At 34.5% G+C, this 26,246-nt stretch overlaps 1 protein-coding gene across 4 annotated transcripts in view; it reads left to right on the top strand.

Moving 5' to 3' along the window:
- TNPO1 (transportin 1) overlaps positions 1 to 20,368 on the top strand; it is a 94,647-nt gene extending 74,279 nt beyond the window's left edge. For 3 of the 4 annotated variants that reach the window (XM_036085723.2, XM_078067207.1, XM_078067208.1), the window contains exons 16-25: positions 396 to 503; positions 636 to 794; positions 875 to 962; positions 3,527 to 3,625; positions 3,847 to 3,942; positions 6,784 to 6,859; positions 7,740 to 7,839; positions 11,009 to 11,083; positions 12,214 to 12,356; positions 14,607 to 20,368. In XM_036085723.2, coding sequence (XP_035941616.2) covers positions 396 to 503; positions 636 to 794; positions 875 to 962; positions 3,527 to 3,625; positions 3,847 to 3,942; positions 6,784 to 6,859; positions 7,740 to 7,839; positions 11,009 to 11,083; positions 12,214 to 12,321 — 909 coding nt within the window. In that variant the 3' untranslated portion in view covers positions 12,322 to 12,356; positions 14,607 to 20,368. Of the gene's footprint in view, positions 1 to 395; positions 504 to 635; positions 795 to 874; positions 963 to 3,526; positions 3,626 to 3,846; positions 3,943 to 6,783; positions 6,860 to 7,739; positions 7,840 to 11,008; positions 11,084 to 12,213; positions 12,357 to 14,606 lie in introns of those variants that run through there. The other variant, XR_013445749.1, reaches the window with a different exon arrangement.
- The last annotated feature ends 5,878 nt before the right edge of the window (positions 20,369 to 26,246 follow it).

The following is a 26,246-nucleotide window of genomic DNA, read 5'->3' as shown; positions in this document are numbered from 1 at the left end:
CTGGGCCCAACAAAACGAGAAAAATCATTAATTTACTTTAAGGCAGGGGCTCAGAATATGCCCATTAAAAGTCCACCCATATCGTTGAGCAGGATGAGAGGATAAACAGATATCCCTTATATTTGATGAAAAAATAAGCATACATAATAGTTAACCTGGTTCTCTAACGATAATGTTCATTACAGAAACTTTTTTGAGGAAACCTCCCTTTACCAGCAGCAAACTTAACAGCAATGAGTGGCATCCAAAAAGGAAAGATCTGAAAAGATAACCTACTATTGTAGAATAGTAGAGCGGGCTCATAAATGACCAGAAACTTACTGAGTACGCTCTCAAGCATTTATCATAATTTTAAGTATATCCAGAAATTTACATTTGTACTTTATTTTTTCTAGTGCCTATCTTCAGTTGCCACAGCCCTGCAGTCTGGTTTCCTTCCATACTGTGAACCTGTGTACCAGCGTTGTGTAAACCTAGTACAGAAGACTCTTGCACAAGCCATGGTATTTTTAAAAAATATTTATATCTACCCTCCCTGGCATCATAAACATTTTTCTAAGGATAGACATAATGTATACAAATTTTTTAATCTGATTGATTCAGACTGTTTTTTAAAACTTTTGGTCTAATTTCAGCTGAACAATGCTCAACCAGATCAATATGAGGCTCCTGATAAAGATTTTATGATAGTGGCTCTTGATTTACTCAGTGGCCTGGCTGAAGGACTTGGAGGCAACATTGAACAGCTAGTAGCCCGAAGTAACATTCTAACACTAATGTATCAATGCATGCAGGTGAGACTTGTTAAATTAAAATGTATCAAGACCTGATTCTCTGTGTCACACTGGGGTTAATTTCTTCTTATTCCTTGTAGGATAAAATGCCAGAAGTTCGACAGAGTTCCTTCGCCCTGTTAGGTGACCTGACGAAAGCTTGCTTTCAGCATGTTAAGCCTTGTATAGGTATGAATATTTCCTACTGCTATGATGTGCTTAACATTAGTTTTACATCAGTTATATTTCTGTATTATGAAACTGAAATGTCATGGAATCCCAACATTTATAAATGTACTAGTTAAAGCTGCTCTGAGTGAAGCAGGTAGGATGGGAACACCCTTGCTTCCTTGAATTCATAATCACTTGAACAGCTCATTAGGCTCCAGTCGTATGACTGGAGAAAAGCTGGAAAAGTATTACTTTAGTGTGAAGGACATGCCACCTGTGAAACCTTGGTACAGTATGCTAGTTTACTGGTAATTTTGAGTAGCCGCCTTTTTGGGGGGTTAGAGGTACCCACAAGTAATAATAGTCTTTCTCATAAACCAGTGTACTTTTTCAGCTATCACAGGAAACTTTTCAAACAATTTACTTTGAAAGTAAATAATTTGTTTTTGTTTTAATATTATAGCATTTGTCTTTAGCCTTTTGTGACGATAGTAAGGGATTCCTTGAATAACGTAAACTGAATTGCTTTCAAAATCATGGATTAAATGGGTTTTTGGTTTTCTTTGATTTCTATATCCCAGTGTTTTGGATGCTGGTTTCTTATGATACATGATTTAGTGGACCATGGTTTAAAGCAGGGCCTGAAATGGTTTTTTCATTTGATACAGTTGTACTTTGTGGTTTTTTGGCTTTTTGCCCTCCAGTTTTATGGAGATATGATTGACATATAGCACTGTTTAAGTTTTGGGTATACGACATAATTTGATATAGGTATATATTGCAAAATCACAGTAAGTTTAGTTAACATCCATCACCTCATATACTTAAAAGATTTTTTTTCTTACTAAGAGAGCTTTTAAGACCTCTCTTAGCACTTCCAAATATACAGTACAGTATTGTTAACTGTAGTCATCATGTCATACAGTGCATCCCCAAGACTGACTTATAATTGGAAGTTGGTGCCCTTTGGCCAACCCCACCCAATTCCCAGTTGTGCTTTTGAGTAACAACTGTATTTCTGAGCTTTGAATAATAACATTAATTATGCTATATTAAACCCTCAAGTTTAAGCCTAACTACTGTAAGTGAAAGTGTGATGAATTCTTATTTTATGGAAAGCTTTTTCTACCAATACTTACCACCTGATGTAGTTTTTATGAATTTAAACTTGTATGAAGGATTTTCTTTATTTTTTTTTTAAGACTTTATAAACCATGTATATCTTCTTCAGGAGGTACACTGTGTCTAGTTATCGTTTTGTTTGTTTGTTTATGTTATCGACCGTGATGATTATTTTCTAGATCAGGGTTTTTCAACCAGGGGCAATTTTAACACCTTCAACCCCAAACATTTGGTAGTGTCTGGAGACATTTTATTTAACCCTGGGGGTGTGTTACTCGTACCTAGTAGGTAGAGGCAAAGAACGTTGCTAAACATTAAACGAATGATACAGTACCCTTCATGCGCCCCCACCTCCCCGCAATGGCAGAATGATCTGGACCAAATTATTAGTATTGCTGAGATTTAGAAACCCTGGCTTAAATCTCCTCCAACTTGGAGCGCCTGGGTGGCTCATTCGGTAAAGCATCTGCCTTCAGCTCAGGTCGTTATCTCAGGGTCCTATGATCCAGCCCGGCATCGGGCTCTCCACTCAGCGGCCAGTCTGCTTCTCCCTCTCCCTCTGTGATCTCTCTCGTTTTCACACTCTCTTAGTCTTTTAAAAAAATAAATAAATCTACTAACTTATTGGGGATTTAAAAAGATGCTACTCTAATTCTTGATTTAACAGTGAGAATGTATACATAGAGACGTTTCTCATACCAGTGTATTATTACCGTGAGGTACAAACCATATAGGGGAGGCAGGATAATTACTTGATTCTTTCTCTTTGTTTACCAGTTTTCAAAATAATGAATTGATTCCCAGCATCTTCCACAGGTATCTATATTGTGTTTCGGAGTTCAGTTTTTGTTTGTGTTTGGTTCTTTTTTGAGTGTCAGTATGAATTCATGATGCTCAAATTGTCCTACCACTGGCAGTGGGAGCTTAATCAAACTGGCTCCTTAGTCCTTCCTGGTATGACAAAATAGTCCAGGCTTGTTTTGTACATTTCCTGCCTTTAGCCTGCAATGAGACATTTCTCTGAGAGCCCTCATTCCTTTTAAGTGGAAAATGATATTTAGAGACCATAATCTGAGCACCAAGGTCAAAGTTACTTTAAAGGCCAGAATCATTGATTTTTTAAAAAAATTTGTGTGTGTGAAAAACTAGCTTTGAAGAAAGTTGTATCATGTTTTCCTCATTTTTAATTTGAATTTTTTCCGTCTGATGATGAGCGATTACTCTGACCAACTCATTTTAAAATAGATACCTAAAATAGACCAAAACTTATGTTTCCTGGTCTACTTCATAGAAAGTTCAGTGGCCAAATAATGCCTTTTTCACTTTATATATTATCAAACCTTTTAAAAATTGCTATTTCTTGCCTAGATTTCAGTTTCCACCTAGTAGATTTCCTTTAAAGCACAATACACTGCTGTTGAAAAGTTTACTACATAGTTGTTAAAAAATTTTTTTTCTAGCTGATTTCATGCCTATACTGGGAACCAACCTAAATCCAGAGTTCATTTCAGTCTGCAATAATGCCACATGGGCAATTGGAGAAATCTCCATTCAAATGGGTAAGATCTTTCTCCCCTTTAAAAGCACTGTAAATTTTTAGATGTCTTAGTATTTTTGTAATTGCTTTTTCTCTTTAACTTAAGTGGGTTTTATACATATATATTTATTATTAATTTATTATTAATCTATGTCACAGTTAATAAAGGGAGCAAGGTATTTTATGTTGATATTTTAACATTAAAATTTTTCTCTTTTGTTTTCTCTTTTGGGGGTGATTTAGGTATAGAGATGCAGCCTTATATTCCTATGGTGTTGCACCAGCTTGTAGAAATCATTAACAGACCCAACACACCAAAGACGTTGTTAGAGAATACAGGTACCATATGACTGAACTGTTAATGGTGAAGAGAAAACTATTTGCCTTTTAAAGTTAAGATGCGTAGAGAAACCAAAGCAAAGCTAGCTTTAGAAACCCAGCTTATCATTAACAGCTGTTTGAGATTCAGTAATGATATGTACTGTTTTCACTGTATTGCATAACCAATTTTCAGACTTTAAGAAACACTTCTCCCCTATTCTTTGTTTTAATACTCCCTCAAATGGACCCTAGCTAAAATAACTATTGAACAATATGAATTTTAATTTTATATTAATTCAGAGAGTAACTGGCAGCTGGGAAGTAATTTTTTTTTTTAATCTATAAAACTGTGGCCAAAAATAGACATCAGTGTAGGGGCTAATTGGTTAACAATGGCATGTGTATTTTGTATTTCATTGTATATTTTCCTTCAAATTGAGAACTTAGGCAGTACCTTGTAGGATTTTTATTCAGGAGGCTTGTTTCTCTTTTGCATTTATAGAGAGCATGTTGATATTAAAGAGTACCTTCCATACTATAGAACACATTTCAGGGTGATTTCTTTCCACCCTCCCTGATTTTTGTTAATAATGATAAAAGATGTGAATTTTGTTTTCAATCAGGCACATCCTTTTCTTTATATAACTAAGATAATTCCAGTAAATATATTCATAGTCAGTGAGGGTTTTACCAAAATACTGGACAAAGATTAAAATAAGGTCTTCTAAATAAGAAAACTTTGTTTTCAAAGACATTTTAATTTTATATTTTTTAATTATAGAAAGTGTATTTTTTAATGTGATTAAAGTTGATATGTTTATTGGTATGGAAGGAAATCTTTGAATTAAGAAACAGTTATATAGCTGTTTGGCTGTATGGGTACTGTTTATATCATAAAGTGAATTAGATTTTCTTGCTGAAAAGTACAAAAAATCTATGTATGGTTATGAAATCTTGTCAGGTTTTTATCTCTTTAGAATGCAGTACCTATACATGACATTCAGATTTGGAACACTTGCCATTATAAAATTACTGTTGAACCTAAAGAAATTTCCTATTTATTTTTAAATGTGAATGCATAACTGCAGATAAATGTTGAATGTAATGTATATTAAAGTTTCTTGTGGGATATCAGCTTGTGAATTTGTTAGACAGTTCCTTTAACAAACTGGCTTTATAAGTTTATATTCTAAGTATGATTCTAATCTAAACCAAAACGTAGTTGATAATGCCCATCAAGTTGACAGATTAAATTGATATGATTGAAAAACACTTGTGATTCACTGGATTAATCTTATCACAAGTGGCTGCAAAAAATGTTTCCATTATTCCTTATCCAAAAGGGGCGGGTGGATGTTAATTACAAAAATAAAACCATTGTCAATGGCTAATGTCTGTAGATTTTAGCAACTTAACTACCGTTTTCTTAATATTTCATAAAGCCAATTCCTTAGTGTTTGCAGTTATTTGCTCTTTTTCCAATTAGTATATCCTACACTGAACTTTTTCAATGGACCATCATCTGCTTTATCGCATGTTTCATTGGATTGTTCATACTTGCCTGTTTAATGAGAATGTTGCATAGTTTGTGTCTTTTGAACATAGGTTTTCTTTCTCTTGCTTCATATGAATCTGCTGGATTTTAGTATTATCTGTGTAGTTTGCTTCAAGTAATCCTTAAACATTTTTCTTTACCCCCCCCACCCTTTTTTTATGAAAGGTTAACCTGTAAGTTTTTGAGAGAACACCATTAAAGCACCTTATGGTTTGTTTTCTGTTTGTATTTTTTTTCCCGTTGTGTATAAATGTATTTATATGTATGTACCTTTGAATTGCAGAATGCAGTTCTGAGTTGCAACTTCTTTTAGCTCTTCGTAAGTTTAAGGACTTCCTGAATGAATTTTGATGGTGAATATGTTTGAGTAATTCCCACTTCGAAATTTTTAAGTAAAATATTAGCATGTGATCAGTATAATGTTTTATCTAGTTTGTGCTATGCCTTTTATATAGCAAAGACAGATTATTTGTTCCTTTCGTCCACATTTCACATCATTACAGTGGACTGTAAATTTCCTTCGTGTCAAATATGGTTTGTGAAATTAGTGGGCTGTTATCCAAGTTGTTACCATTATCATCACCATCAGAGGTTAATTGGAATGGAATTTGACACAGCACAGCAATTTTCTAATTCATTCATTGGTTGCATACTGCAACACCTAAAATTTGATGGTTGATTTTGATATCAGGCAACAAATGGTCCACTAGAAATGTTAACAAACAAAACTACCTAAATTGCGATTAAATTCCTAGTTGATTTTGAAAGATTGGAAATCACTTATTTAAAAAGACGTAGAGAAGTAATTTTAACTGTTTTAACTTCTGAGAACTGTGTTTGAGTAAACAATTCAGAAATGTAATCATTCACATTTACTAATATTTCTTGGGGGAAAAACATAGATTTCATTATTAAATTCTGAAATTTCAACTGGCTTTGAATGGAGAATCTCTAAATCCATGCATTTAATCGCTCATCTTTTTATTAACAGAATATCTTCTTACTTGATTGAGCGAGAAAAGCAGTTCATCATGGTTTTTGGTGTTCTCTCAACCTTTAAAGTTTTTTTAATTCCTTTTGTTTTCCTTTTTCCAAGAGTATGCCATATATGTTGCTGCCCCTTATTTTAGGGGGTGGTAATAAACAGCACTGGTGAAATCTTATGTTTATTATCATACACAAATTCTGTTGGTTTCTGTTTCTGAGTTATTTGTTGTTTTTTCTTTATTTTTTCTCCTTCCCCCTCATTTGCTCATGTCTTGGTTGGCGTTTGGTGGTGTATAACCGTGATTGCGTTACCTTAGCAATAACAATTGGTCGTCTTGGTTACGTTTGTCCTCAAGAGGTGGCCCCCATGCTACAGCAGTTTATAAGACCCTGGTGTGTATTATTCAATCTTTTTTTTTTAATTCATTTTTCTTCACTCTTTCTTTCTCTTTCTATCTCACTTTTAGATATATTTTCAGTTGGTTACAAAAATCACAATCCTTAATCATTGCCAACCATGTGACTAATCTTGTCCTAGCAGGTTTGTGAGGTTTTTCAGTAGCATCGTCATGTATATTTATTTTATGTTGTGGCTAACGACTAATTGATGCATGGGATAAGATTGTCACATGCTTGCTGTGTTAAAAAGCTTGATTATACATGAAAAGCATTTAAATATCCACCAGTAAAATAAAGATGCATGCAAATTCTATAAATTTAGGTTTTTGCATTGTTTCTTTTTTAGAATTAATTTGAAAACTTGGATTGCATTAAGAAATACATGTTTAAATTACGTTATGTATAAAAACCTTATTTGCTTGTTAATGTTAAAGTTAAACATCTACACCATAAGTTGTGTAATAATAGTTTATATTGTGGCAGTAAATCCTATGTTCTGCTTCTTTCAATTGATAATCTTTCAATTCAAGTCATTTTTAGTAGTGTTTAATGGAATACAAGTCATAATACAGTTATAAAAATTCGTAATTTACTTTTGGCTCAACCTCATTAATAGTTTAAATGGGAGATTAAAATCAACTGTCCATTTTATAGATGCAATCTATTAATAAGAAAATGTGAATTTCAAGGCTTCCACTATATTGAGATTAGATGGGCCAAACATGCAGGAAGAATGAGAAAGCTTATTATGAAAATTCTTTGAATCTAAACATTATCTATACTGTGGTGCTTATTCCATTAAATACTGTCCATTAGTATTGTGATTAAACCTGCTTTTTACTTAAATGCTAATCTCAGTTCTATAATTTAATAGGTGCACCTCTCTGAGAAACATAAGGGACAATGAGGAAAAGGATTCAGCATTTCGTGGGATTTGTACCATGATCAGTGTGAATCCCAGTGGAGTAATCCAAGTAAGATGTCACAAAGATTTTTTAACTTTTAATGTTCTGAATAATGAAACTTTAAAGGGTGAATTATTTTAACACTTTAATTATGAAAGTATCACATATATTGCATATTTTTTGAAAGATAATAAAAAATTATTTTTAAAAAATTGTATACTTCTTAATATTTTGAAATGATAATGCTTGTTTATGACTCCCTAAATCTTTTTTTGTCATGAAGTAAATAGTACATTAGGATATTGAAGTTATATTCTTGCCTTATATTAAGCCAGAGCATCTTTCATCCACATTCACTTTGTACATGCCTCCTTTCATTGAGTATCAGTTTGTTGAATTTCCAGATATCTACACTTAAGAGAGTGACCCAAGTAGTAGGTTACTTTCTCTTATTCAGAATTAAACAGAAATTCAGTAGTGGGGGCACGTGGGTGGCTGAGTCGTTAAGCGTCTGCCTTCTGCTCAGGTCATAATCTCAGGGTCCTGGGATTGAGCCCCACATTGGGCTCCCTGCTCGGTGGGAAGCCTGCTTCTCCCTCTCCCACTCCCCCTGCTTGTGTTCCCTCTCTGGCTGTGTCTCTGTCAAATAAATAAATAAAATCTTTAAAAAAATTTTTTTCCAGTATTCAGAATACTGAATTAACCAATGAAACTGCTTTAACTTGGAGAGTTTAGGATTTATTTCTCTTTGTTTCCTGTCTTTGTTTAGATAGTATCTGGACATTTTTAGCATTTAAAAAAATTATTTGGCAAAAGTATCATATATGAGTCTGATAACCTCTGGATCCAAGTGTCAAATTGCAAGACACACAAAACAGAGGAACATGTTGATTGACTTCGTGTGTATGAAATCAACAAAATGCAGGCGGTGGAACTCTAGGTTAAGTATCCCAGGTTGCTCAGCAGATGAATTGTAAGGAAAAGAAAGTATGGGAGGTATTTTCAAGAAAATAGCCTTTCGTTTCCAGGAGATACATGCTTTGAACATCTTTTAATTAATACTCTTTGATACCTCCTGTCTTGTGTTAATGATTGTGTTGTTTGTTAATTCGTTTAGAAATATTATTAATTACCAGCTATAAAACTCAAATTAATGTTGTGATAGGCATTGAAAACTTATAAATTAGAAATGGAAAAAATCTTTTGACTAATTTCACATTTGTAAAACAATAGCTTAGTATGAAAACAAGCCGGTACTATCTTTGGAAATAGTTCCTAGTTGCAAAATAAATTCCTGGAATTAAGTTTCTGGTTTTTTTCAGTACTTAAGAAGTTTGTGTCATCTTAAATGTGTTTTAGAGTTATCTGATACAATGTATATTATATTAAGAAGAAGCATTTTCCCATCAGAATTTTATTGTTTTGTTTGTTTTTGAATTAACGTTTAAGACCGTGAAAGTAAGTAACACACATATGTATGTGGTCATTAAATCACTACCAACTTAAGGGTTGGTAGAAATCTCTGCTTTTTACATATTTTATTTGGATGTGGTTAAAAGAAAATACCTTATGTTTTATTTATGTTTAAATTTTTAATCACAAATTGTAGATGTGTATATTTAAATTTTTAATATCAGACTTTGATATTGGAAGACAAGGAATCAATTTGAATAAACCATGAACCTCAGGCATTTGGAATTTTATTTGCTTAAATACGTGTTTTATGCACATACTTCATTCAGTAAATTTTGAAATTAAGAAAGTTCACTGACATTAGTAAAATTTTAAATAGTTGACATATCAGAACATAAAGCGATATCTTAAATGCTCTGTATTGAACTGCTGTTTCAGTATGATAGTCAAGACTGAAAAATATTTAAATGAAACATTTAAAGTATATACCTTTTGTCACCTTGTTCTTGTAGTGAGAATAACCCAGTTTTTTCTAGTAATTGAGCATTGGATTTTTTTTGTTCTTTTTTGTTTGCAGTGGGTTGGGTTGAGTTAGGTATTAATTATACCTAATTATACCTAAACTACATAATTAGTTTTTCCTTCTAGCTTTTGGTCATTTTAAGTTTCAGTCTGAAACTGAAAAATTTAAATCAAGTTTATTTGACATATACTTTAAATTATATCACAGTCAGAACTTAGCTTTAAATTATGTCACAGAACTGTGAGATTATTGAATTTATGTATTTCTTTATTTCAGCAAATGAAGGTTTTTAAAATTGGTGCTCATTTGGTACTTTCATTCCATTGTTGGTGCTAAATATTTACTAGATTGGGGCTCTGTGATGTAAAAAGAAATACAAAAGCACATTCCAATATAAACTGAATGAGTAGAGGTTCCTTGATGGTGAAATAATAGGGACAGCCATTATTTTATAATTCTTTATCATAGTTGATTAAAAAAAAAAAAGGTTACAGCTTTGTAATAGAGCTTGAAGTCCAGAATTGTGATGCCACCAGCTTTGCTTTTCTTTTTCAACATTCCTCTGGCTATTCAGGGTCTTTTCTGGTTCCATACAAATTTTAGGATTATTTGTTCCATTTCTTTGAAAAAAGTGGATGGTATTTTGATAGGGATTGCATTAAAATGTGTAGATCGCTCTAGGTAGCATTGACATCTTCACAATAAGTCAATCGAGAAAGACATGTATCACATGATCTCACTAATATGAGGAATTCTTAATCTCAGGAAACAAACTGAGGGTTGCTGGAGTGGTGGGTGGTGGGAGGGATGGGGTGACCGGGTGATAGACATTGGGGAGGGTATGTGCTATGGTGAGCACTGTGAATTGTGTAAGATTGATGAATCACAGACCTGTACCTCTGAAACAAATAATACATTATATGTTAAAAAGAAGATAGTAGGAAGGGAAAAATGAAGGAGGGGGGAATCGGAGGGGGAGACGAACCATGAGAGACTATGGACTCTGAGAAACAAACTGAGGGTTCTAGAGGGGAGGGGGTTGGGGGGATGTGTTAGCCTGGTGATGGATATTAAAGAGGGCACGTATTGAACGGAGCACTGGGTGTTATACGCAAACAATGAATCATGGAACACTACATCAAAAACTAATGATGTAATGTATGGTGATTAACATAACATACTAAAATTTTTAAAAAATAAAGAAGAAAAAATGTTTTTTTTGAGGTAGGATTCTGTCATGATAGGTACATTTTGCTGTGTTTGACAAGTAGCAGTCTAAGGTGTATTTCCTGCTTGTTACAGGATTTTATATTTTTTTGTGATGCTGTTGCATCGTGGATTAACCCAAAAGATGATCTGAGAGACATGTTCTGTAAGGTAAGGTAACCATAAAGTCTTTATGATAAACATCTTGGGACTATTACAATACTAGTTGGACAGTTTAAATTATTTTTATATTTCATATGAAACTTAGACTCTGTTTCGAATCAATATTGGTAGATCATATATATATATATATACACACACACACATATATATCCATATCCCTTGTTCTTGGCAAAGAAGTTGGCTTGATCTTTTCTTAAGGTACAACAGTGAGTCCGTATCCGTAGGGGACACACTTCAAAGATACTTTCTCAAGCAATACCACTGATTCATGTGGTCCCATTATTCCACCTATCCAAAATAGCATGTATTTTCAAAGATGGCTGACTGATTTGGAGTATAATGTAAACTATTGAACAAAGTAAATCTGAAGTGGTTTCCACAGGGATTAAATCTGTATAGTTCTTTGTTTTAGTAGTGTCCCTTTGGATTAATTCCAGTCAGTACTCAACCATAACAAAATAAGAAATAAAATGTTGTTACCCATTTAAATCCTCTGCTATTAAAATTAGTCAACTGTGGTTGCAGACATGAACTTAAAGCTTTGTATGTTTCCAATTTGAAAAAACTTAATGTGGCATAGAAATTTTATCCCTTGGGTGAATTCTGTACTTTTTTGTTTGTTTTCCATTAGTGATAGGTTGGGGTTTGCTTCGCATACATCTGTTACTAGGACACTTGCTTGAATTCTAAACTTTTCAAAAGCAGGGTTTAGAATATATTATGAGGTGCTTTTAGGCAAGACATGTGATATAGAATCCAACAAAGTTTGAGAATCATTGATTTAAAATGGATAAAATTTGGGTGCCTGGGTGGCTCAGTCGTTAAGCGTCTGCCTTCGGCTCAGGTCATGATCCCAGGGTCCTGGGATCGAGTCCCACATCGGGCTCCCTGCTCGGCAGGGAGCCTGCTTCTCCCTCTCCCACTCCCCCTGCTTGTGTTCCTGCTCTCGCTATCTCTCTCTCTCTGTCAAATAAATAAATAAAATCTTTAAAAAAATAAATAAAATGGATAAAATTTTAGAAAAATAAAGTCAATAAGTAGTGTTTTACTTCAGAAGCTCTGCAGATTGGAATTTTCTCTTGTTTAGTGATGAATAATGATTTTTTCACTTTTTGCAGATCCTTCATGGATTTAAAAATCAAGTTGGGGATGAAAATTGGAGGCGTTTCTCTGACCAGTTTCCGCTTCCCTTAAAAGAGCGTCTTGCAGCTTTTTACGGTGTTTAATCTCATACACTTAAGCTGCAGTCCCATAATTAGGGGTAAGTTGTAAGAAGTTTGTGGGAGTTTTTCAGGGTAAAGAAACTTAGATCTGCAATCGAAAATTACTGAGTAGAATAAAAGCTGTATGTTTTCTACAGAGGTTGAATAAAACTCATGCAGTGTTAGACTTGAAATTTAAAATTACTTAAGGCTAGAGAATTTTTTTTAGAAACTAGCAAGCAAGGTAAAATGCATGGTTCTACTTTGAATCCTGAGTAAAAAGAAAACCAAGTTAAAATGCTATTTGGATTACTCAACACACTAATCCCAGTTTTTAAATTTTTGCCCTATAAGAAGTCACCCACATTCACTTTGGCAGGGTAAACATTATTTTGAATCGTGGGTTTATAATCTCTGATATATCAAGGACTACTATGTGGTGAGCTTTTGAGAAAAACTCGCTAGAATTGCAACTAGTAGATAGGAATTGCTCAGTAGATAGGAATATTTAATATTCGTTTTTCAACATGTATTTTATTGAGCACCTACCATGTGACCTGCACTGTATTTTTAAATGGACAATGGACGAGTCTGTTTGGATTTGGGGTAGTAGAGGGGTAAGTCCATTTGGACTCTTGTTCCTTCAGTTTTTCTGTACTTAAACTAACAATCCTGATCTCATAGCTTCAGTTCCTTCATTGAGTTATTTTGAAGATTAAATAGTAAACTATATGTGATGCCAGAACTTAGTATATTACCTAACACACTAAGGTGGCTCAGTAAATGTTAGGAATATGGGTCAGTACAGTGACCAAGGATAATCTTTAGGTTTTGAACGTGAACTCTGAGACACACTTGACTGCAGGACCAGAGAGTATACTGACTGTGTCCAGAAGATGTCCACCAAATTTAATTATCTTCTCTGTTGGAGTTTTGTTTGCTCTCTTGCTTACTTTGAGCTAGGTTTTAAACCTGGGAAGATTTCCACATACATGCTGTGTAACCTACAAGGCAATAGAAATGGACTCGCAGCCTCTGGAATATCTCAGAGCCCTTTGTGTATTGCCCCCCTGTAGTTTTGAGACCTGGCTGTTTTGTGGCTTTAGCATTTTGAAATAGTGCTTAATCGTCTTTATGTTAAATCATGAGAATGTAATGGATGAGGAATGACTCTTAACATCAAGGCCTGAAAGATACAACAGTGAGCAGTCTTTAGCACTTTAAGATTTATTAACTTCTGTGATCTCTATCATATCACCAATTATGAATTTATTGAGTTGATCGTGTTCTGAGACAAGGCATGAAATAATTACCTGCTTTCTAATTAGAGGTAAAAGTAGATCACGATCTTCTATTCCTGCCTTTTTTCAGAGGCAGAGAAAAGGTGCGGCTTGCACTTTCCCACAGATGGGCTAATCGTCCTCTGTGAATTCACATCAGTCTTCATCCATGTCCAGTGTTTGGCATGAGTGGGCAGTAGATTGTTGTTGTGAAAGGACCACTGTCAGGCCCTGGTTACAATACCCTAGTGATCTAATTTTATTTCTTAATGCGCTTCAGAATCACTAAAACTGCTAGTGTTGAAAAGGTCCTTTACAGGAAAATCAAAAGGTCTGAGAACATAGGAAACGACTGAGTAGGATAGGGTTAGAAGAATTATTAATAAGGAACATCTAGAAGGAGATGTTAAAATTTACTTTTTGCTATTTACTGAATGTAGTAACCTTAGTGCAGTGTGAACACCTTTAGTTGCCTCCTAAGCTAGAACACCAGACAACCAACAAGAAGTAATGTTCTTTTATTTTTTGATGGATTAGAATTTTTGTTTGCTTAATATTGGACGTATTGGCAAAAAATAATAATAATGTTTTCATTCTCACCAAGTAAAGGATTATTTTAAAGAAAGTGTTACTTGATTTTGAAAAAAGTAAGGCAACTTTGTTAAGTGAAGAATAACCAATTCCCATTGGGGCCCATTGTTCTAAGGGGGATAAAAAATTAGACTGATAGCATCCTACAAGGAAGGCAGCCACCTGAATTTCATCTGTATAATGTAGTGCTCCACACATCTCTCTGCATGTGCCCAGCCTTGGTGTCACTTTTCATATCTGATGTAGATGACCGTTGAAAGCCATAGGGGAAGGTAGCAACATGGGTTATCATTGACTGCTAGCATGATCTTCGGCAGTTTGTCCAGTTTTCATTTTCTCTAGTTAGAGGTAGCATTCTTACTTGATTTATCTTGTGTTCACTGACTTTAAGAGAAACCATTGTTAAAATATAAAATTGTTTTGTTTTGTTTCTTACAGGTCCTTCAGTCTTGGAGACTATGAGGGAGCCTCTGCACCCAGGGAAAATGTTACCCTTTACAGGGGGGAAGGGTAAACCAGTAGGGAATACAGTACAATCCCAACCCTACTGGGAGGGGCGGGAGGGAGGTGTTGCCGTCACTGTATTAAGTCGATGTTGGGAAACGTTTTAACATCTGGAGCCTTTGTGGGTGGAAATCTGTCTCCAATTACAACTCCGCACTGGATGTGAAGAAGCAAAAAACAAAAAAACAAAAAAAACAAACAAAAAAAAACCAAAACAAAAAAAACAAAACCTATTCAGTCTACTCACAAAACAGTACATCCTGGAATATTATGGGGAATTGTACCAAAACAAGAACCACATAAATGATGCATAGGGATAATAAGAAAGAGGAAAAATTCTATAGCGCACAATAAAGGAAACCTAAGAATGGGGGTTACAAACAGTAAAGAAGCTTTTTTTTTTTTTTCCTTAATTTAAAGATTTTTATAAATTTTCCCACGTGTTGGGGCCTTGTTTTTGCATGCTGATGAAGAACTACACAAATGAAGCTAATAGAATTAAAATCAGCTTGCCTACCCATAGTAGAAGCAGGTTCTTGGAAGTTACAATTTAAGGTACCCCAAAAAAAGTTGGAAATAAAACAAAACAAATTTAAACAATGAAGCACCCTGTGAAATGCCAAATGAGTCACTCCTTTTACCTTTGTGGGGTGGGCAGGGAGGGAGGAATAAATGGGGTTGGGCATATCAGACTAAAGATTGACATCTTGATTTTGCATTATAACATTAATGTAGTGGATATAATTTGATGGTTGTACTTCATTAGATTTAATTTCTAGGCCAAGACGTTCTTTTTAAAGTGCAGTTTAAGGTTCAGGCATGCATTCTGGCTCATAGTGATTGAAAGTACTTTAAATTAGTGGGAAAGTAGCATGCTTGCATCACATAGAGTGAGATTGGTATTCATTTACCTCTGTTGCGCCAGTTTGTGTTGCAGTTTACCAATTCAATATAGCCCTGCATTTAAAATTCCTTTTTAAGATTTGTGGATTTTTTATTTTTATTAAGAATATAGATATAAAGTACTGTAGTTTACAGCTAGGCCTTGAAATATCTTTTTAGGATCTTGTTAGGAGTAAGATTGATATTGTATCGTGTGTAACCTGCACAATGTGGAAAGCTGATATACCTGTGCAGAATCTTTGCCGATGTGCTGTCAGTGTGATGTGCTTTCTGCATGGTTATATACTACTAGTGATGTTATCAGAACTGCTAAAACTTACAATACATGGTAAAAGATCTGTAAGAGGCTGCATAAATGTTAGTCGGCACATAAAGACAATTGTAGAAGTTGAAGACATGATTGCTATATTTCAATGTTTATTCCCACTCAACATATTGCCTTCTAAGCTTTCTTTTTTTGTTCAAAGCATGATCTTAAAGATATGTTTAAGTTAATGGATGTAATGCAGGGTTCCTACACTGTATTGGCGCATGTTGGTGGCCCTCTGTGCCCTAGATATATGCACACAGGGTGCAAGTAAAAAGCTACAGAGTGAAAGTTGGTTTGGATCCTCTTCATTTCATTTGTTTAGCTTTTCTGTTATTTTTCTCTACTTACATGTATTCCTGTGAATAAATCCTTGTTAAGTTAACCCTTTACTTTTCCTTCCATGTGTATTTTCTTATATACTGTGAATGTGAAAACCTAACTGGTACACTTGATCTTGTGTCCATATGAAAGTGCAAGTCTTTATTAATTTGGATTGCCTGAACAGTGTATCCCATGATGATGAAGGAAAATGGAGAGATTTTTCTTTTTAACTCTGCTGGTCAGAGATGAAGCCACACCTTTCCATTTTTCAATGCTGCATATTTAATCTGCAACAAAAATGTTAAGCCATAACAACCTTTTTATATTTTAGTTTGTCACCTTTGCATTGCGGAATAAATCCTGAATAACCATTTTTATAAGCAGTTGCTCCTCTTTGCATGGTTCTGTTCTTCTAAAGGTGTTGAATGATACGGCCATTGCACTGAAGTTTGAGCTGTGTGCGTGTGAATTTAAAAATACCGTTTCAAAAAATTTCAGATGCATGGTAGCATGCAGAAAAGGTTTTTGTTATTGTGTGTGTATGTGTGTGTGTGTGTGTGTATATGTGTGTATTTTTTTAAACATGTTCTTTCACCTTTTTTCCTCTACTTTGGCTTTGCAAATTTCAGTCTGTAGAGCCTGAAATTAAATCCTATTTTACAATGTCCAATTTTTTTTTTTTTAATTATAAGTTGGATCCAAAGGGTATGTAGCATTTTGCTTTCTAGTACCTTGCTTCACTGGGAGCTCAAAATTTGCTTCATAGTCTTCAAAACCTGATTAAAGTAGCTATTTTATTCTTAAATCCTAGTGATAGTCTATAGTTTCTCAAATATTTTTTAGAATTTGATATGGGAGATAATCTTAGTATTCTGGAATAAGTAAAATTTAAGTCAAAAAGATATGGCAAAATTCTTCTCTAAACACTTTACTAAAACAAACATAAAAAACAACCTTCAATAAAGTTATCTGGACCTGTGATTGACAATTCTATATTGACTGAAAAGCAATTTGTCACCTATTTGCTTAAAAATTGGTTTTCACTTAAGCAGATAACATAAGAATGTGCCCGTTTCTGTAGTCGCTTAACTGTTTTTAAATTAAAAGGAAATTTAATTTAAAAATAGAAAGTAAAATTAAGTAAACATGACTGGCAACCTGATCGGGTTGGGTTTTTTTGTGTTTTTTCCCCCCTTGAGGTTATTGTTTCTCCCTAATTTATATTTCAGATACGTAGTATAGCATAGGAATTTGCAGAAGCCATTTAAGTTATCTTTTGAGGTAAGCTCTGATTTAGCATTTATTATTCTGATAAAACTTAATACATCATGGGATATATATAAAGCAACTTAATTCTTGTGGTGTAGTCTTAATAGTTTTGAATGTTGACTGAATGTCTATGAACTTGTGTTGTCTTTGTTACATTCCAGTGTTTCTGCCTCTTGGCATGCTTAAAGCACGGCTTACTTCATCTGCTCCTTACACACTAAAGTGCTGTTAGTGTGCTCAACTACAGAAATAGCCGCTGCTAAGTGATGTAGATTTTCTACTTGAATATTTTTATGTTGTAGGAACCTCAGGAGGTCAGTGTTTACTGTTTTATATATGCCTTCTTTTTCCTGTTCGAGCTTCTCTCTTTGAAGGATTCTAACAGAACAAAAGCTGCTGATCAACCTAAGTTGGAAACAGAAAGTGTATTTAATATAATTTAAATGCATGTTTGGCAGTTCAGTGTTGTAGTCAGTCCATTAGCAGGTGAACTTAGTGCCACAGAATTCATTTATTCAGGAAAGAATTTTGCTTTTTGTATTGTCTAATCTCTTTAATAACTTCATACTGTGTAAAAAAAATCACTTTTTTATATTTTTTAGTTGGTTATTTCCCAAATAATCAACGTGTAAATAATCTTTAAGAGCCAGTTCTGATGCTTTACATTATTGCTACTTGATTTTGTGACGCAAGTTAGGTTTCAGAAGAATAGATTTTAAGACACTTAACCAAGCCATTACATCTTAAAAACAAAATAAGTAGCCTACATTTTGTAATTAACATATTGATAAACACTGTGATTTTTTTTGTTAAGACTTTTTCATTGATCTGAATTGCTTAAATTGCATATATTGTAAAATAGGATCAGATGTATATTTTAAAATAATTTCAACTGACTTTCCTCTATTGAAATGCTTTGTCTACTCAGTTACGGAATATTCAGATACAAGTTTTATCTCAGGTGAATACTCTTGTATCCTTTTTGCTTTGGTGACATATGCTTATAAGGGGTCATCATACTTAATTTGTTTTTTAGTGTATTTCATTAAGAATTTTTGCATTTAGTCGGATTTTCCAATCCTTACTCTAGCAGACTAGGGTGGCAAGATCCCTCCTGGCAAGCCTTTTGCATGCAGGTTTACCTTGAGAGTGAGTTCGATCCGGTCCTCCTTTTCACCAAACCCTCAAGATAGGAAAATGGATTTTTTTTGTCCTATATTAAATTACCCTGCATAGCTTAAATGCCAGAACTAAGCTAATTATATCTTAAGCCCTTTAGTCTAAATTTAACTTTAGTCCTTTGCCATAAAGAAAAAAGTGGGTTTTTTGCTTCATATAATCTATATTATTCATATTGAATGTATTAACAGATAACGGTGCAAAAGACACTCTTCCCAAGAGAAGAGTGTACCATGCATAACTGCAATTTAAGTCCTTCTTTAGTAGTACTTAAAATACATACGGCTTTGCTTATTGAGGTGTTTTTGTTTATGTTTTTTTTGCAAATATTACAAGGGGGAAAACACTAACTGTTGCTACTAGTACTGTTATTGAAGTGTAGGCCTTGGAATCTTAAAACTGTGGTCTTCAGATTAAGGGATAATCTAGTTGAAAAATCAGATCAATAAAGAGCTGTGTAACAATATCATCTAGTAATTATACCATGCAAGAGCATTGTATACCTTAGTACATTTCATACTGTATTAAATATGGAGATATTTCTAATGCCTCTTAAATTTTACATAAAAGTCGTTCACTTGTACACTTTCCAGGTGACTTGTGACTAATTTTTTCAGTCTTATGTAGACCTTTCCCCCATTGGTATTACTTATATGTAGAAGATTCTTCATCTTTATGCCTAATTATTATACATATTAATTTTAAGGTACACATTTAATTATAGCAACTGTTTATTGTGATTTGTATCCCAGAATGTATTGTGTTTAAAAAAAAAAAAAACTGTATGCATGATTTTGAGGGAAGTTAAAACGGTGAATGTTTTTTTCACCTCTTGTACATTTTAAAACCAAACCAAATCTATTTGCCAAGCATTGTATCACTAATTAGGAAAATAGTATTTTCCCTTTCGTTAAAATTTTTGTTCATCTACCATAGAGTCCCCTTTTACTATGGCTTGGTATTATGCAGAGTTAGTTGTTTTGCAAATCTAATTATCTTCCTCAAAGCCTACTATAACATGGTTAGCCTATAAGGCAGTGTTTGTCCCCTCCTAATACCAGCCTCATAAAGGGGTTTTACTGTACTTTCCCCGTATTACCTTATTGATGTTTTCCTATGTGGATATATAACCAAATTAAGATTGGATGATTTTTATGGAGATAATAATTAGACAATACTGTGTAATTAATTTTACTTAATAGATTATCATCTGTGAGAAGAGATGTTTAAACGTGGTTAATGACTTCACTTCATATTATAAAGCAGTTTTACAATTAATATTCATGTTAACATTGGGTGCAATAATTTAGTAGTTTTAGCTTTAGTTATAAATAACTGGATCTTTCTGCTGACAACTTAGGTTGTATGAGTTATGCTTAAAAGCTTTAAATCTGATGTTTCCTGTACCTGCCACACTATGTTAGAATGTGTCCTTCAAATATATCCTCCTGCAACTTCTCAAACTGTACTAAATTGATATTTCTTGAAGTCTAACTCTGTGCTAACAGATCTTCATTTTAAATAGAATATGGTTTTAATTTTTGATAAGCTGCTGAATTTTAAAGAGAGTTTTTTGGGGCCACCAAATATTTTGGATCATGCAGAGAATATATATTGTACTGTAGTAATTTTGTATTTACATTTGTATGATGTGACATAATAGATGTGAATGTTAATCACTGCTTGACTATGTTAATAAAGTTGTTTAACTATAGATGTTTCACTCTGATTTTTAATCAAAGGAAATGAGCTTTCCCTCCCTCCCCCCATTTTGGGTCCAGATAAGTCTTGTTGTGTTGTTTTTTGTTGTTTGGGGGTTTTTTTCATTTGAGGTTTTTTTCTTAACTTACACATAGTACACTCTTGTTTGACAACCATTTTTAAATTGAGTGTTTTTTTATTTGTATAATTCAGTAAAAATTTTTGCCCCACGTTTTTAACTGCTGTTGGTGTATTTTCTAAACAGTAGATTCTAGGTTCACCTCTTGGTGGGCGAGGAGGGAAAAAATACTGCTCTGCAAAAGGAATTAAAAGACGAAGTCCTGAATAAAACATTGTAAGGATAGATTGCATGAATGTGTATGAATGTTTGTCCTATTAAGAGTTCCTATTTATCCTTCAAAAAATTCAGGCTTGGTTTTTGGAAATTGATAGTTATAAAAATAGTTGTCAGGTTGTAATCCATTATTACAGTTGCATGTGACTAATTAAAATTAAATGTATTAATACATTTCAGGAGAAATGTGTGCACAGCTGTTGAATAGTCTTTTTTTAATTGAGATTTAGAACATCTCAGAACAAGGAAGGAACCTGAAATTAGATCAGTGCAACCCGAAAAACATTAAGGGAAATGAGGCTCCTCAGATTTCTTTCCTTTTGTTACCTGCTCATGAAAATATTTGAGATAACCTCAGTTGTGTTGGAGAGGAAAAAAAAAAATTGAAACTTGGGTGGTATCTTACTCTAAAATACAAATCGCATCTTCAAGAAAGAATGTAAGATTTCAGGATTTAGGACTTGGGTTGTAGGAGAAGATACTCAAAAGCAGCCTAGTTATTAGTTACTCAGGATCCTGATTTGCTGCTGCAATCTCAGAAATCGTGCCTGAAGCTAAAAAATCTTTTTTTTTTTTGGTAAGTCTTTAACATTTTAGTGAGACTGAAATACAAACTTCATGATGTTTTCACTTTATACTTCCTTTTGAACTGACAGGCATTTTTATCTTGTGATGAGTTCATAATTCATGTGACTCCCATAATGTACATTTGATTCTTTAGGAATGATGGGAAAAGAAGCATTTGAACTAGACAGCTCCTGAATATGGACTTTGCCTCATTCCCATACAGTTGAATAGAAACTGCTGAAGCTGTGACTGCCATTTTGTAATCCTTGATCTGAGTTGTGTTCACTTGATGTAAAAGAACCTCTTGAAACATCCACATTGATGTCCAGTCCAACACAATTACAAATTACAATGTAGAAATTCAACACAAGTTCTAAGCCATTGGCAAAAGTGACAACTGGAAAAATTGGTATACTAAGAGCCTTTAGGCTTTTATGCGATTCATTCCATGCCTATTACAGCGATCCTTCCCTGACAGTTTTGTTTTCTTCTAAGTGTTCCTTTTCAAGCTTTATGTTGCCTTTCGAAGAACTTCGTTAAACATTTTAAGAATTGACTACTGTGCACACAGGAAGATAGTGAATTGGTGCATTGTTCTCGGTATCCAAATTTGCCTGTTAATATACATGGATGTGATAGCTATGTTATTGCATGGACAGTTATACAACCGTCTTACTACTAGTGATGGACATTCAGATGTCCTCATTTTTTATTCAGAAATAAAGTCATGATGAATGTCCCCATGCTGAAATGTTTGCGTATGCCTGCAGTGATTTCTTAGTGCACTTGCCATATTGAAAGAAGATGGCTGTGGCCCAGCTTCCTTTCAGATAATATAACTAATTTCCATACCCGGCAGCAACTTAAGTGGGCGATACCGTGTGCTGTAAATTGTAATTTAATAGCAAGGTTTTCTAACTTCAGAAAATTCAATATACAAAATCTGTTTTCCTATTACATATTTAACAATTGTCTAAGTCTTCTGTCACAGGCACATTCCCTGGTTTCATGGAACTTAGATTCTCTGGTAGGAATGCAAATAAGTGAGTTCCATGGTGGCAAATACCAGGGAGAAAACACAGATGGAAGATACAATGGTGGGAGAGAGGCTTGATATTTTTAATGAGGGGAGATAGAGAAAGGTCTAAAGGGTGTCATTTGAGCAAAAACAGAGCAAGCCCAGGGATGTTTGGGAATGGGTATTGCAAGTAAAGGGAACAATAAAGACAGATTCCTTAAGATGGTAGCATGTTTGGCATGCAAATGAGAAGGGTGTACCTTTAGCGCTGGGTGCAAGGGAGAAGTTAGTTGTGATCGAAGAGGTAACTGAAGGGGCCTGAAGGTATAGGTCATTTTTGCATTTGAGTCAAGGAACCATCGAAGGGTTATCTGGATTTGTTTTAAAAGAGGAATCCGGATTTGCCGACATAGGGGTATGGGTTGTGAGGGAACTCGACTCTTGCTTGGTCTGACTTGAGCAGCTGGAAGGATGGAAATGTCATTAACTAGAATTGAAAAAAATCTAGCATTTGGGTTGAGATATTGCCTGTGGGGAGAGAAGTAGAGTAGGCAGTTGGGAGTACAGGGGAGATGACCTGGCTACAGATAGAAAACTGGTAATGTTTAAGTGGTGCTTCAAACCATGGAGGTGAACATCGTTTGAGGACTGGGGAAAAACGGATGGTGACTAAACCAGACACACTCCCAACACTGAAGTGTGAAATGATGAAACTAGAGAACCATGATACCCTGATGTATAGAATAAGAACTTTGCGTTTAGCTTAGCACCATGGAAGTCATTTGGGCAGACTGACGGGTGTAGAAAAATCAGAATAGGAGCTATGTTCTTTGTCCAAGGGTTGAGAGCCCATCGGATTTCCTTTGCCTCAAGGCCAAGTAGCTTTGTTTCCTAAAAACTGAAATTGTTCAAGGAATGTGGAAGCTTTTCAAGAGTGAGCAGGTCAAAGTGGCCAGAGATTCAGAACTTCCCTAAATGATAGGAAGCTTGTATTGTCTAAAGTTTAAAAACTTTTCCCCAGAAGATAAGCAACAGGTTTTTGTTTCGAGATAGGATTATTGCAGAGTTCGTAAGAAAAAGCAAGAGATGCCAGAAAAATTGTGAAAGGTAGTAGTGAGGATGGGGCAAGCCCAATCAGCTGTTTTTTAATTATGGCTACAGGAATTAAAACTGCTTCAAGAACAGGCAGCTCAAACTAAATCTAGAAACATCTAAATATACATGAAACTATTATATGACACTTAAGTGAAAAAAGATGGATTATTTGACAGCTGTTGGGGAAACCGGGTAGACATTTGCAAAAAGAAAGCTTACTCCTACCTCATATTGAGTAAGAAAATTCTAGATAGCTCTAAATGAAAAATACTTACAGGAAAACTTTAAGTTTCTTTTATATAATCTTGATGTGGGAAAGGCATTTCTAGGTCTGACACCCCAAAAGTCTTGAGATCGGTTTAAAAAACCTAAAAGTTCTGCATGACGAAGTAAAAACTTGGAGGAAACTTTGCAGCTCCTTTCACAGAAAATGGTTAGTTTTCTTAAATTACAAAGACAAGCCAGTAAGGCAACCCAATAGAAAAATAGTAAAAGGATAGTAATCGTTCACAGAAGACTGAATATAGTTTTATACATATATTCAAATCAGTCAACTGAAATTTATACTTAAATTGCTTTGACATAGATGAATGTTGGAAAGGCTTGGTGACGGTGTACTCCTCCCTGGGGAATACAGAAACGGGAATTCATACATTGTTAGTAGGCATGACATTAATACAAATGGACAATTTAGAAATCTCAAAATACACCTCAAAATTACAAATACACACCTATACCCTTTGACCTTTAAATCATTCTCTGAGTAATCTATACGATAGCCCACAAAAGAAAAGATGCCACATATCTTTCACACTCACTAAATAAGCAAAAACTGAAAATAACAGTGCACAACAGAGGAACAGGAACTCACAATGCTTATTTAGCGCAACTGCTTTGGAAGCCAGTTTGCCATTAGTTGAACACTTGTATGTGCTAAGACTCAGTAATTCTATGTATATACCTTAGAATAGCTCCATATATGTGCCAGGAAACATACAAGAATCTTCATATCGGCATTGTAATTGCAAAAAATAAAAAGTAACAGTCGAAATGTTCTACAGAATGGATAAATTTAAAAGCAGAACTGAGCAGGGGCACCTGGCTGGCTCAGTCGGTGGAGCGTGCGACTCTTGATCTTGGGGTTGTAAGTTTGAGCCCCACGCTGGGTGTAGAGATTACTTAAAAACAAAATCTTAAAAAAAAAAAAAAAAAAAGCCCTGAGCAAAAGAAGCTGGTTTCGGTAGAATGCCTACAGAAAAACCATTTATATAAAATTCAAAAACAGCCAAAACTGAAAAATAACATGAATAGGGATGCATGCATGTATAGGACAAAATACATGTATAATACAAAATGAAGATGATTACATCTTGGAGAACTGAGGATGCAATCATGATGAGTGAGTTGTGGCTACATTTTATGGTTATTCTTTAAGTGATACATAAATAAGTACTCATGTATATTTCACACATAAGTTCATAGCAAATTCATCTTTTGTAATAAAATCAGACCTGAACTAAAAAAGCAGGCAAGTTTCTGGTAACACATCATGTGTTAGCTCAAGATCATTTCAATCCAATATACTTAGGAAGTAAAGATCCATAAGAATTTTGTTGTTAAACTTCTGAGGTATTCAATACTTTGTACAAGGCCAGGTAATACAGTTCTATATTCACCTTTTTGGCAGTTTTACTGATAAACTTCTCTATTTTATTTTTATATTTTCACTTTGAGGCACATTTTCCCAAATAAAGTATATTTAAGATGTTGTCTTCTTAACACTTATTTCCTTATCACAACTCAGACTTTGAAAAATTTAACTCATGTTCGAAGGCCCACTCTTTATATGAGAGAAGGGAGTTTTTTGGGGGTTTTTTATGAACTTTAGGATTTTATAAGAATTTCTTTTTGTTAAGCCTCATCCTTTTGTCAATTGTAGGCATGCACATTTTCTTTAAGGTTTTGTTTTTGTTTTTGTTTTTGAGAGAGAGTGCCGAGAGGGGGTAGGGTCAGAGGAAGAAGCATGCTTCCTACTGAGCAGGGAGTCCAATGCGGGACTCGATCCCAGGACTCCAGGAGCATGACCTGAGCCGAAGGCAGTCAGCCAACCAACTGAGCTACCCAGGTGCCCTTCTTTAAGGTTCTTACCATGAACTTTAATCGTACACCCAAGGATGTATAAATCAAAATATTTCCACTAGATGGAGCCATTTACCTAGATTAACCCTGTTAGTACACTGTTTTGTAGGAACATAATGCATATACATATAAAGTGCAGATTTTCACCCCCAACATGTCATTATTACATGAAAATAATCTTGAAATTTTTTTTTCTGAATGCGATTTTTAAATTTCAATATTATTCTCCCTTAGAACACAGGGAATCTTCAAGATGCTTCCTTAAATTCACTACAGAGTATTATGGTCTAGGCAGGACATCTCACACTTGAACATGGGTACATGTTACCTGACAGTCTTGTTCAGGAGCAGATCCTGATTCAGTAAGTCTGGGTGGGGCCCAAGAGTGTACGTTTCTAATAGATTTCCAGACGTCATCATGGTGCTTGTTTACGGACCTTACTTTGGGTTGGCAAGGACCTAGAGAGTTCTTAGGAACCTGAAGTTCCCTTATGACAGGAGGGACTAAATGGTTATGCAAACTTCACAAAAGGTTAGGGGCTTTGTGTATCTTGTCTGCAGTGCCTGGAGCAATTCCTGAAACAAAAGGAGATGCCCAGTAAATGTTGGTTGGATGAAGACAGTGATCGCTTTGTGTACAATAAGTCATTTAATCTTCTTGACAGTCTATGAAGTCAGCTTTTTTTTTTTTTTAAGATTTTATTCATTTACTTGAGA

Source organism: Halichoerus grypus, chromosome 2 (assembly GCF_964656455.1).
Source record: "Halichoerus grypus chromosome 2, mHalGry1.hap1.1, whole genome shotgun sequence".
Taxonomy (NCBI): domain Eukaryota; kingdom Metazoa; phylum Chordata; class Mammalia; order Carnivora; family Phocidae; genus Halichoerus; species Halichoerus grypus.
The sequence above is the reverse complement of the archived record's forward strand: the minus strand, read 5'-3'. Positions and strand labels throughout refer to the sequence as shown.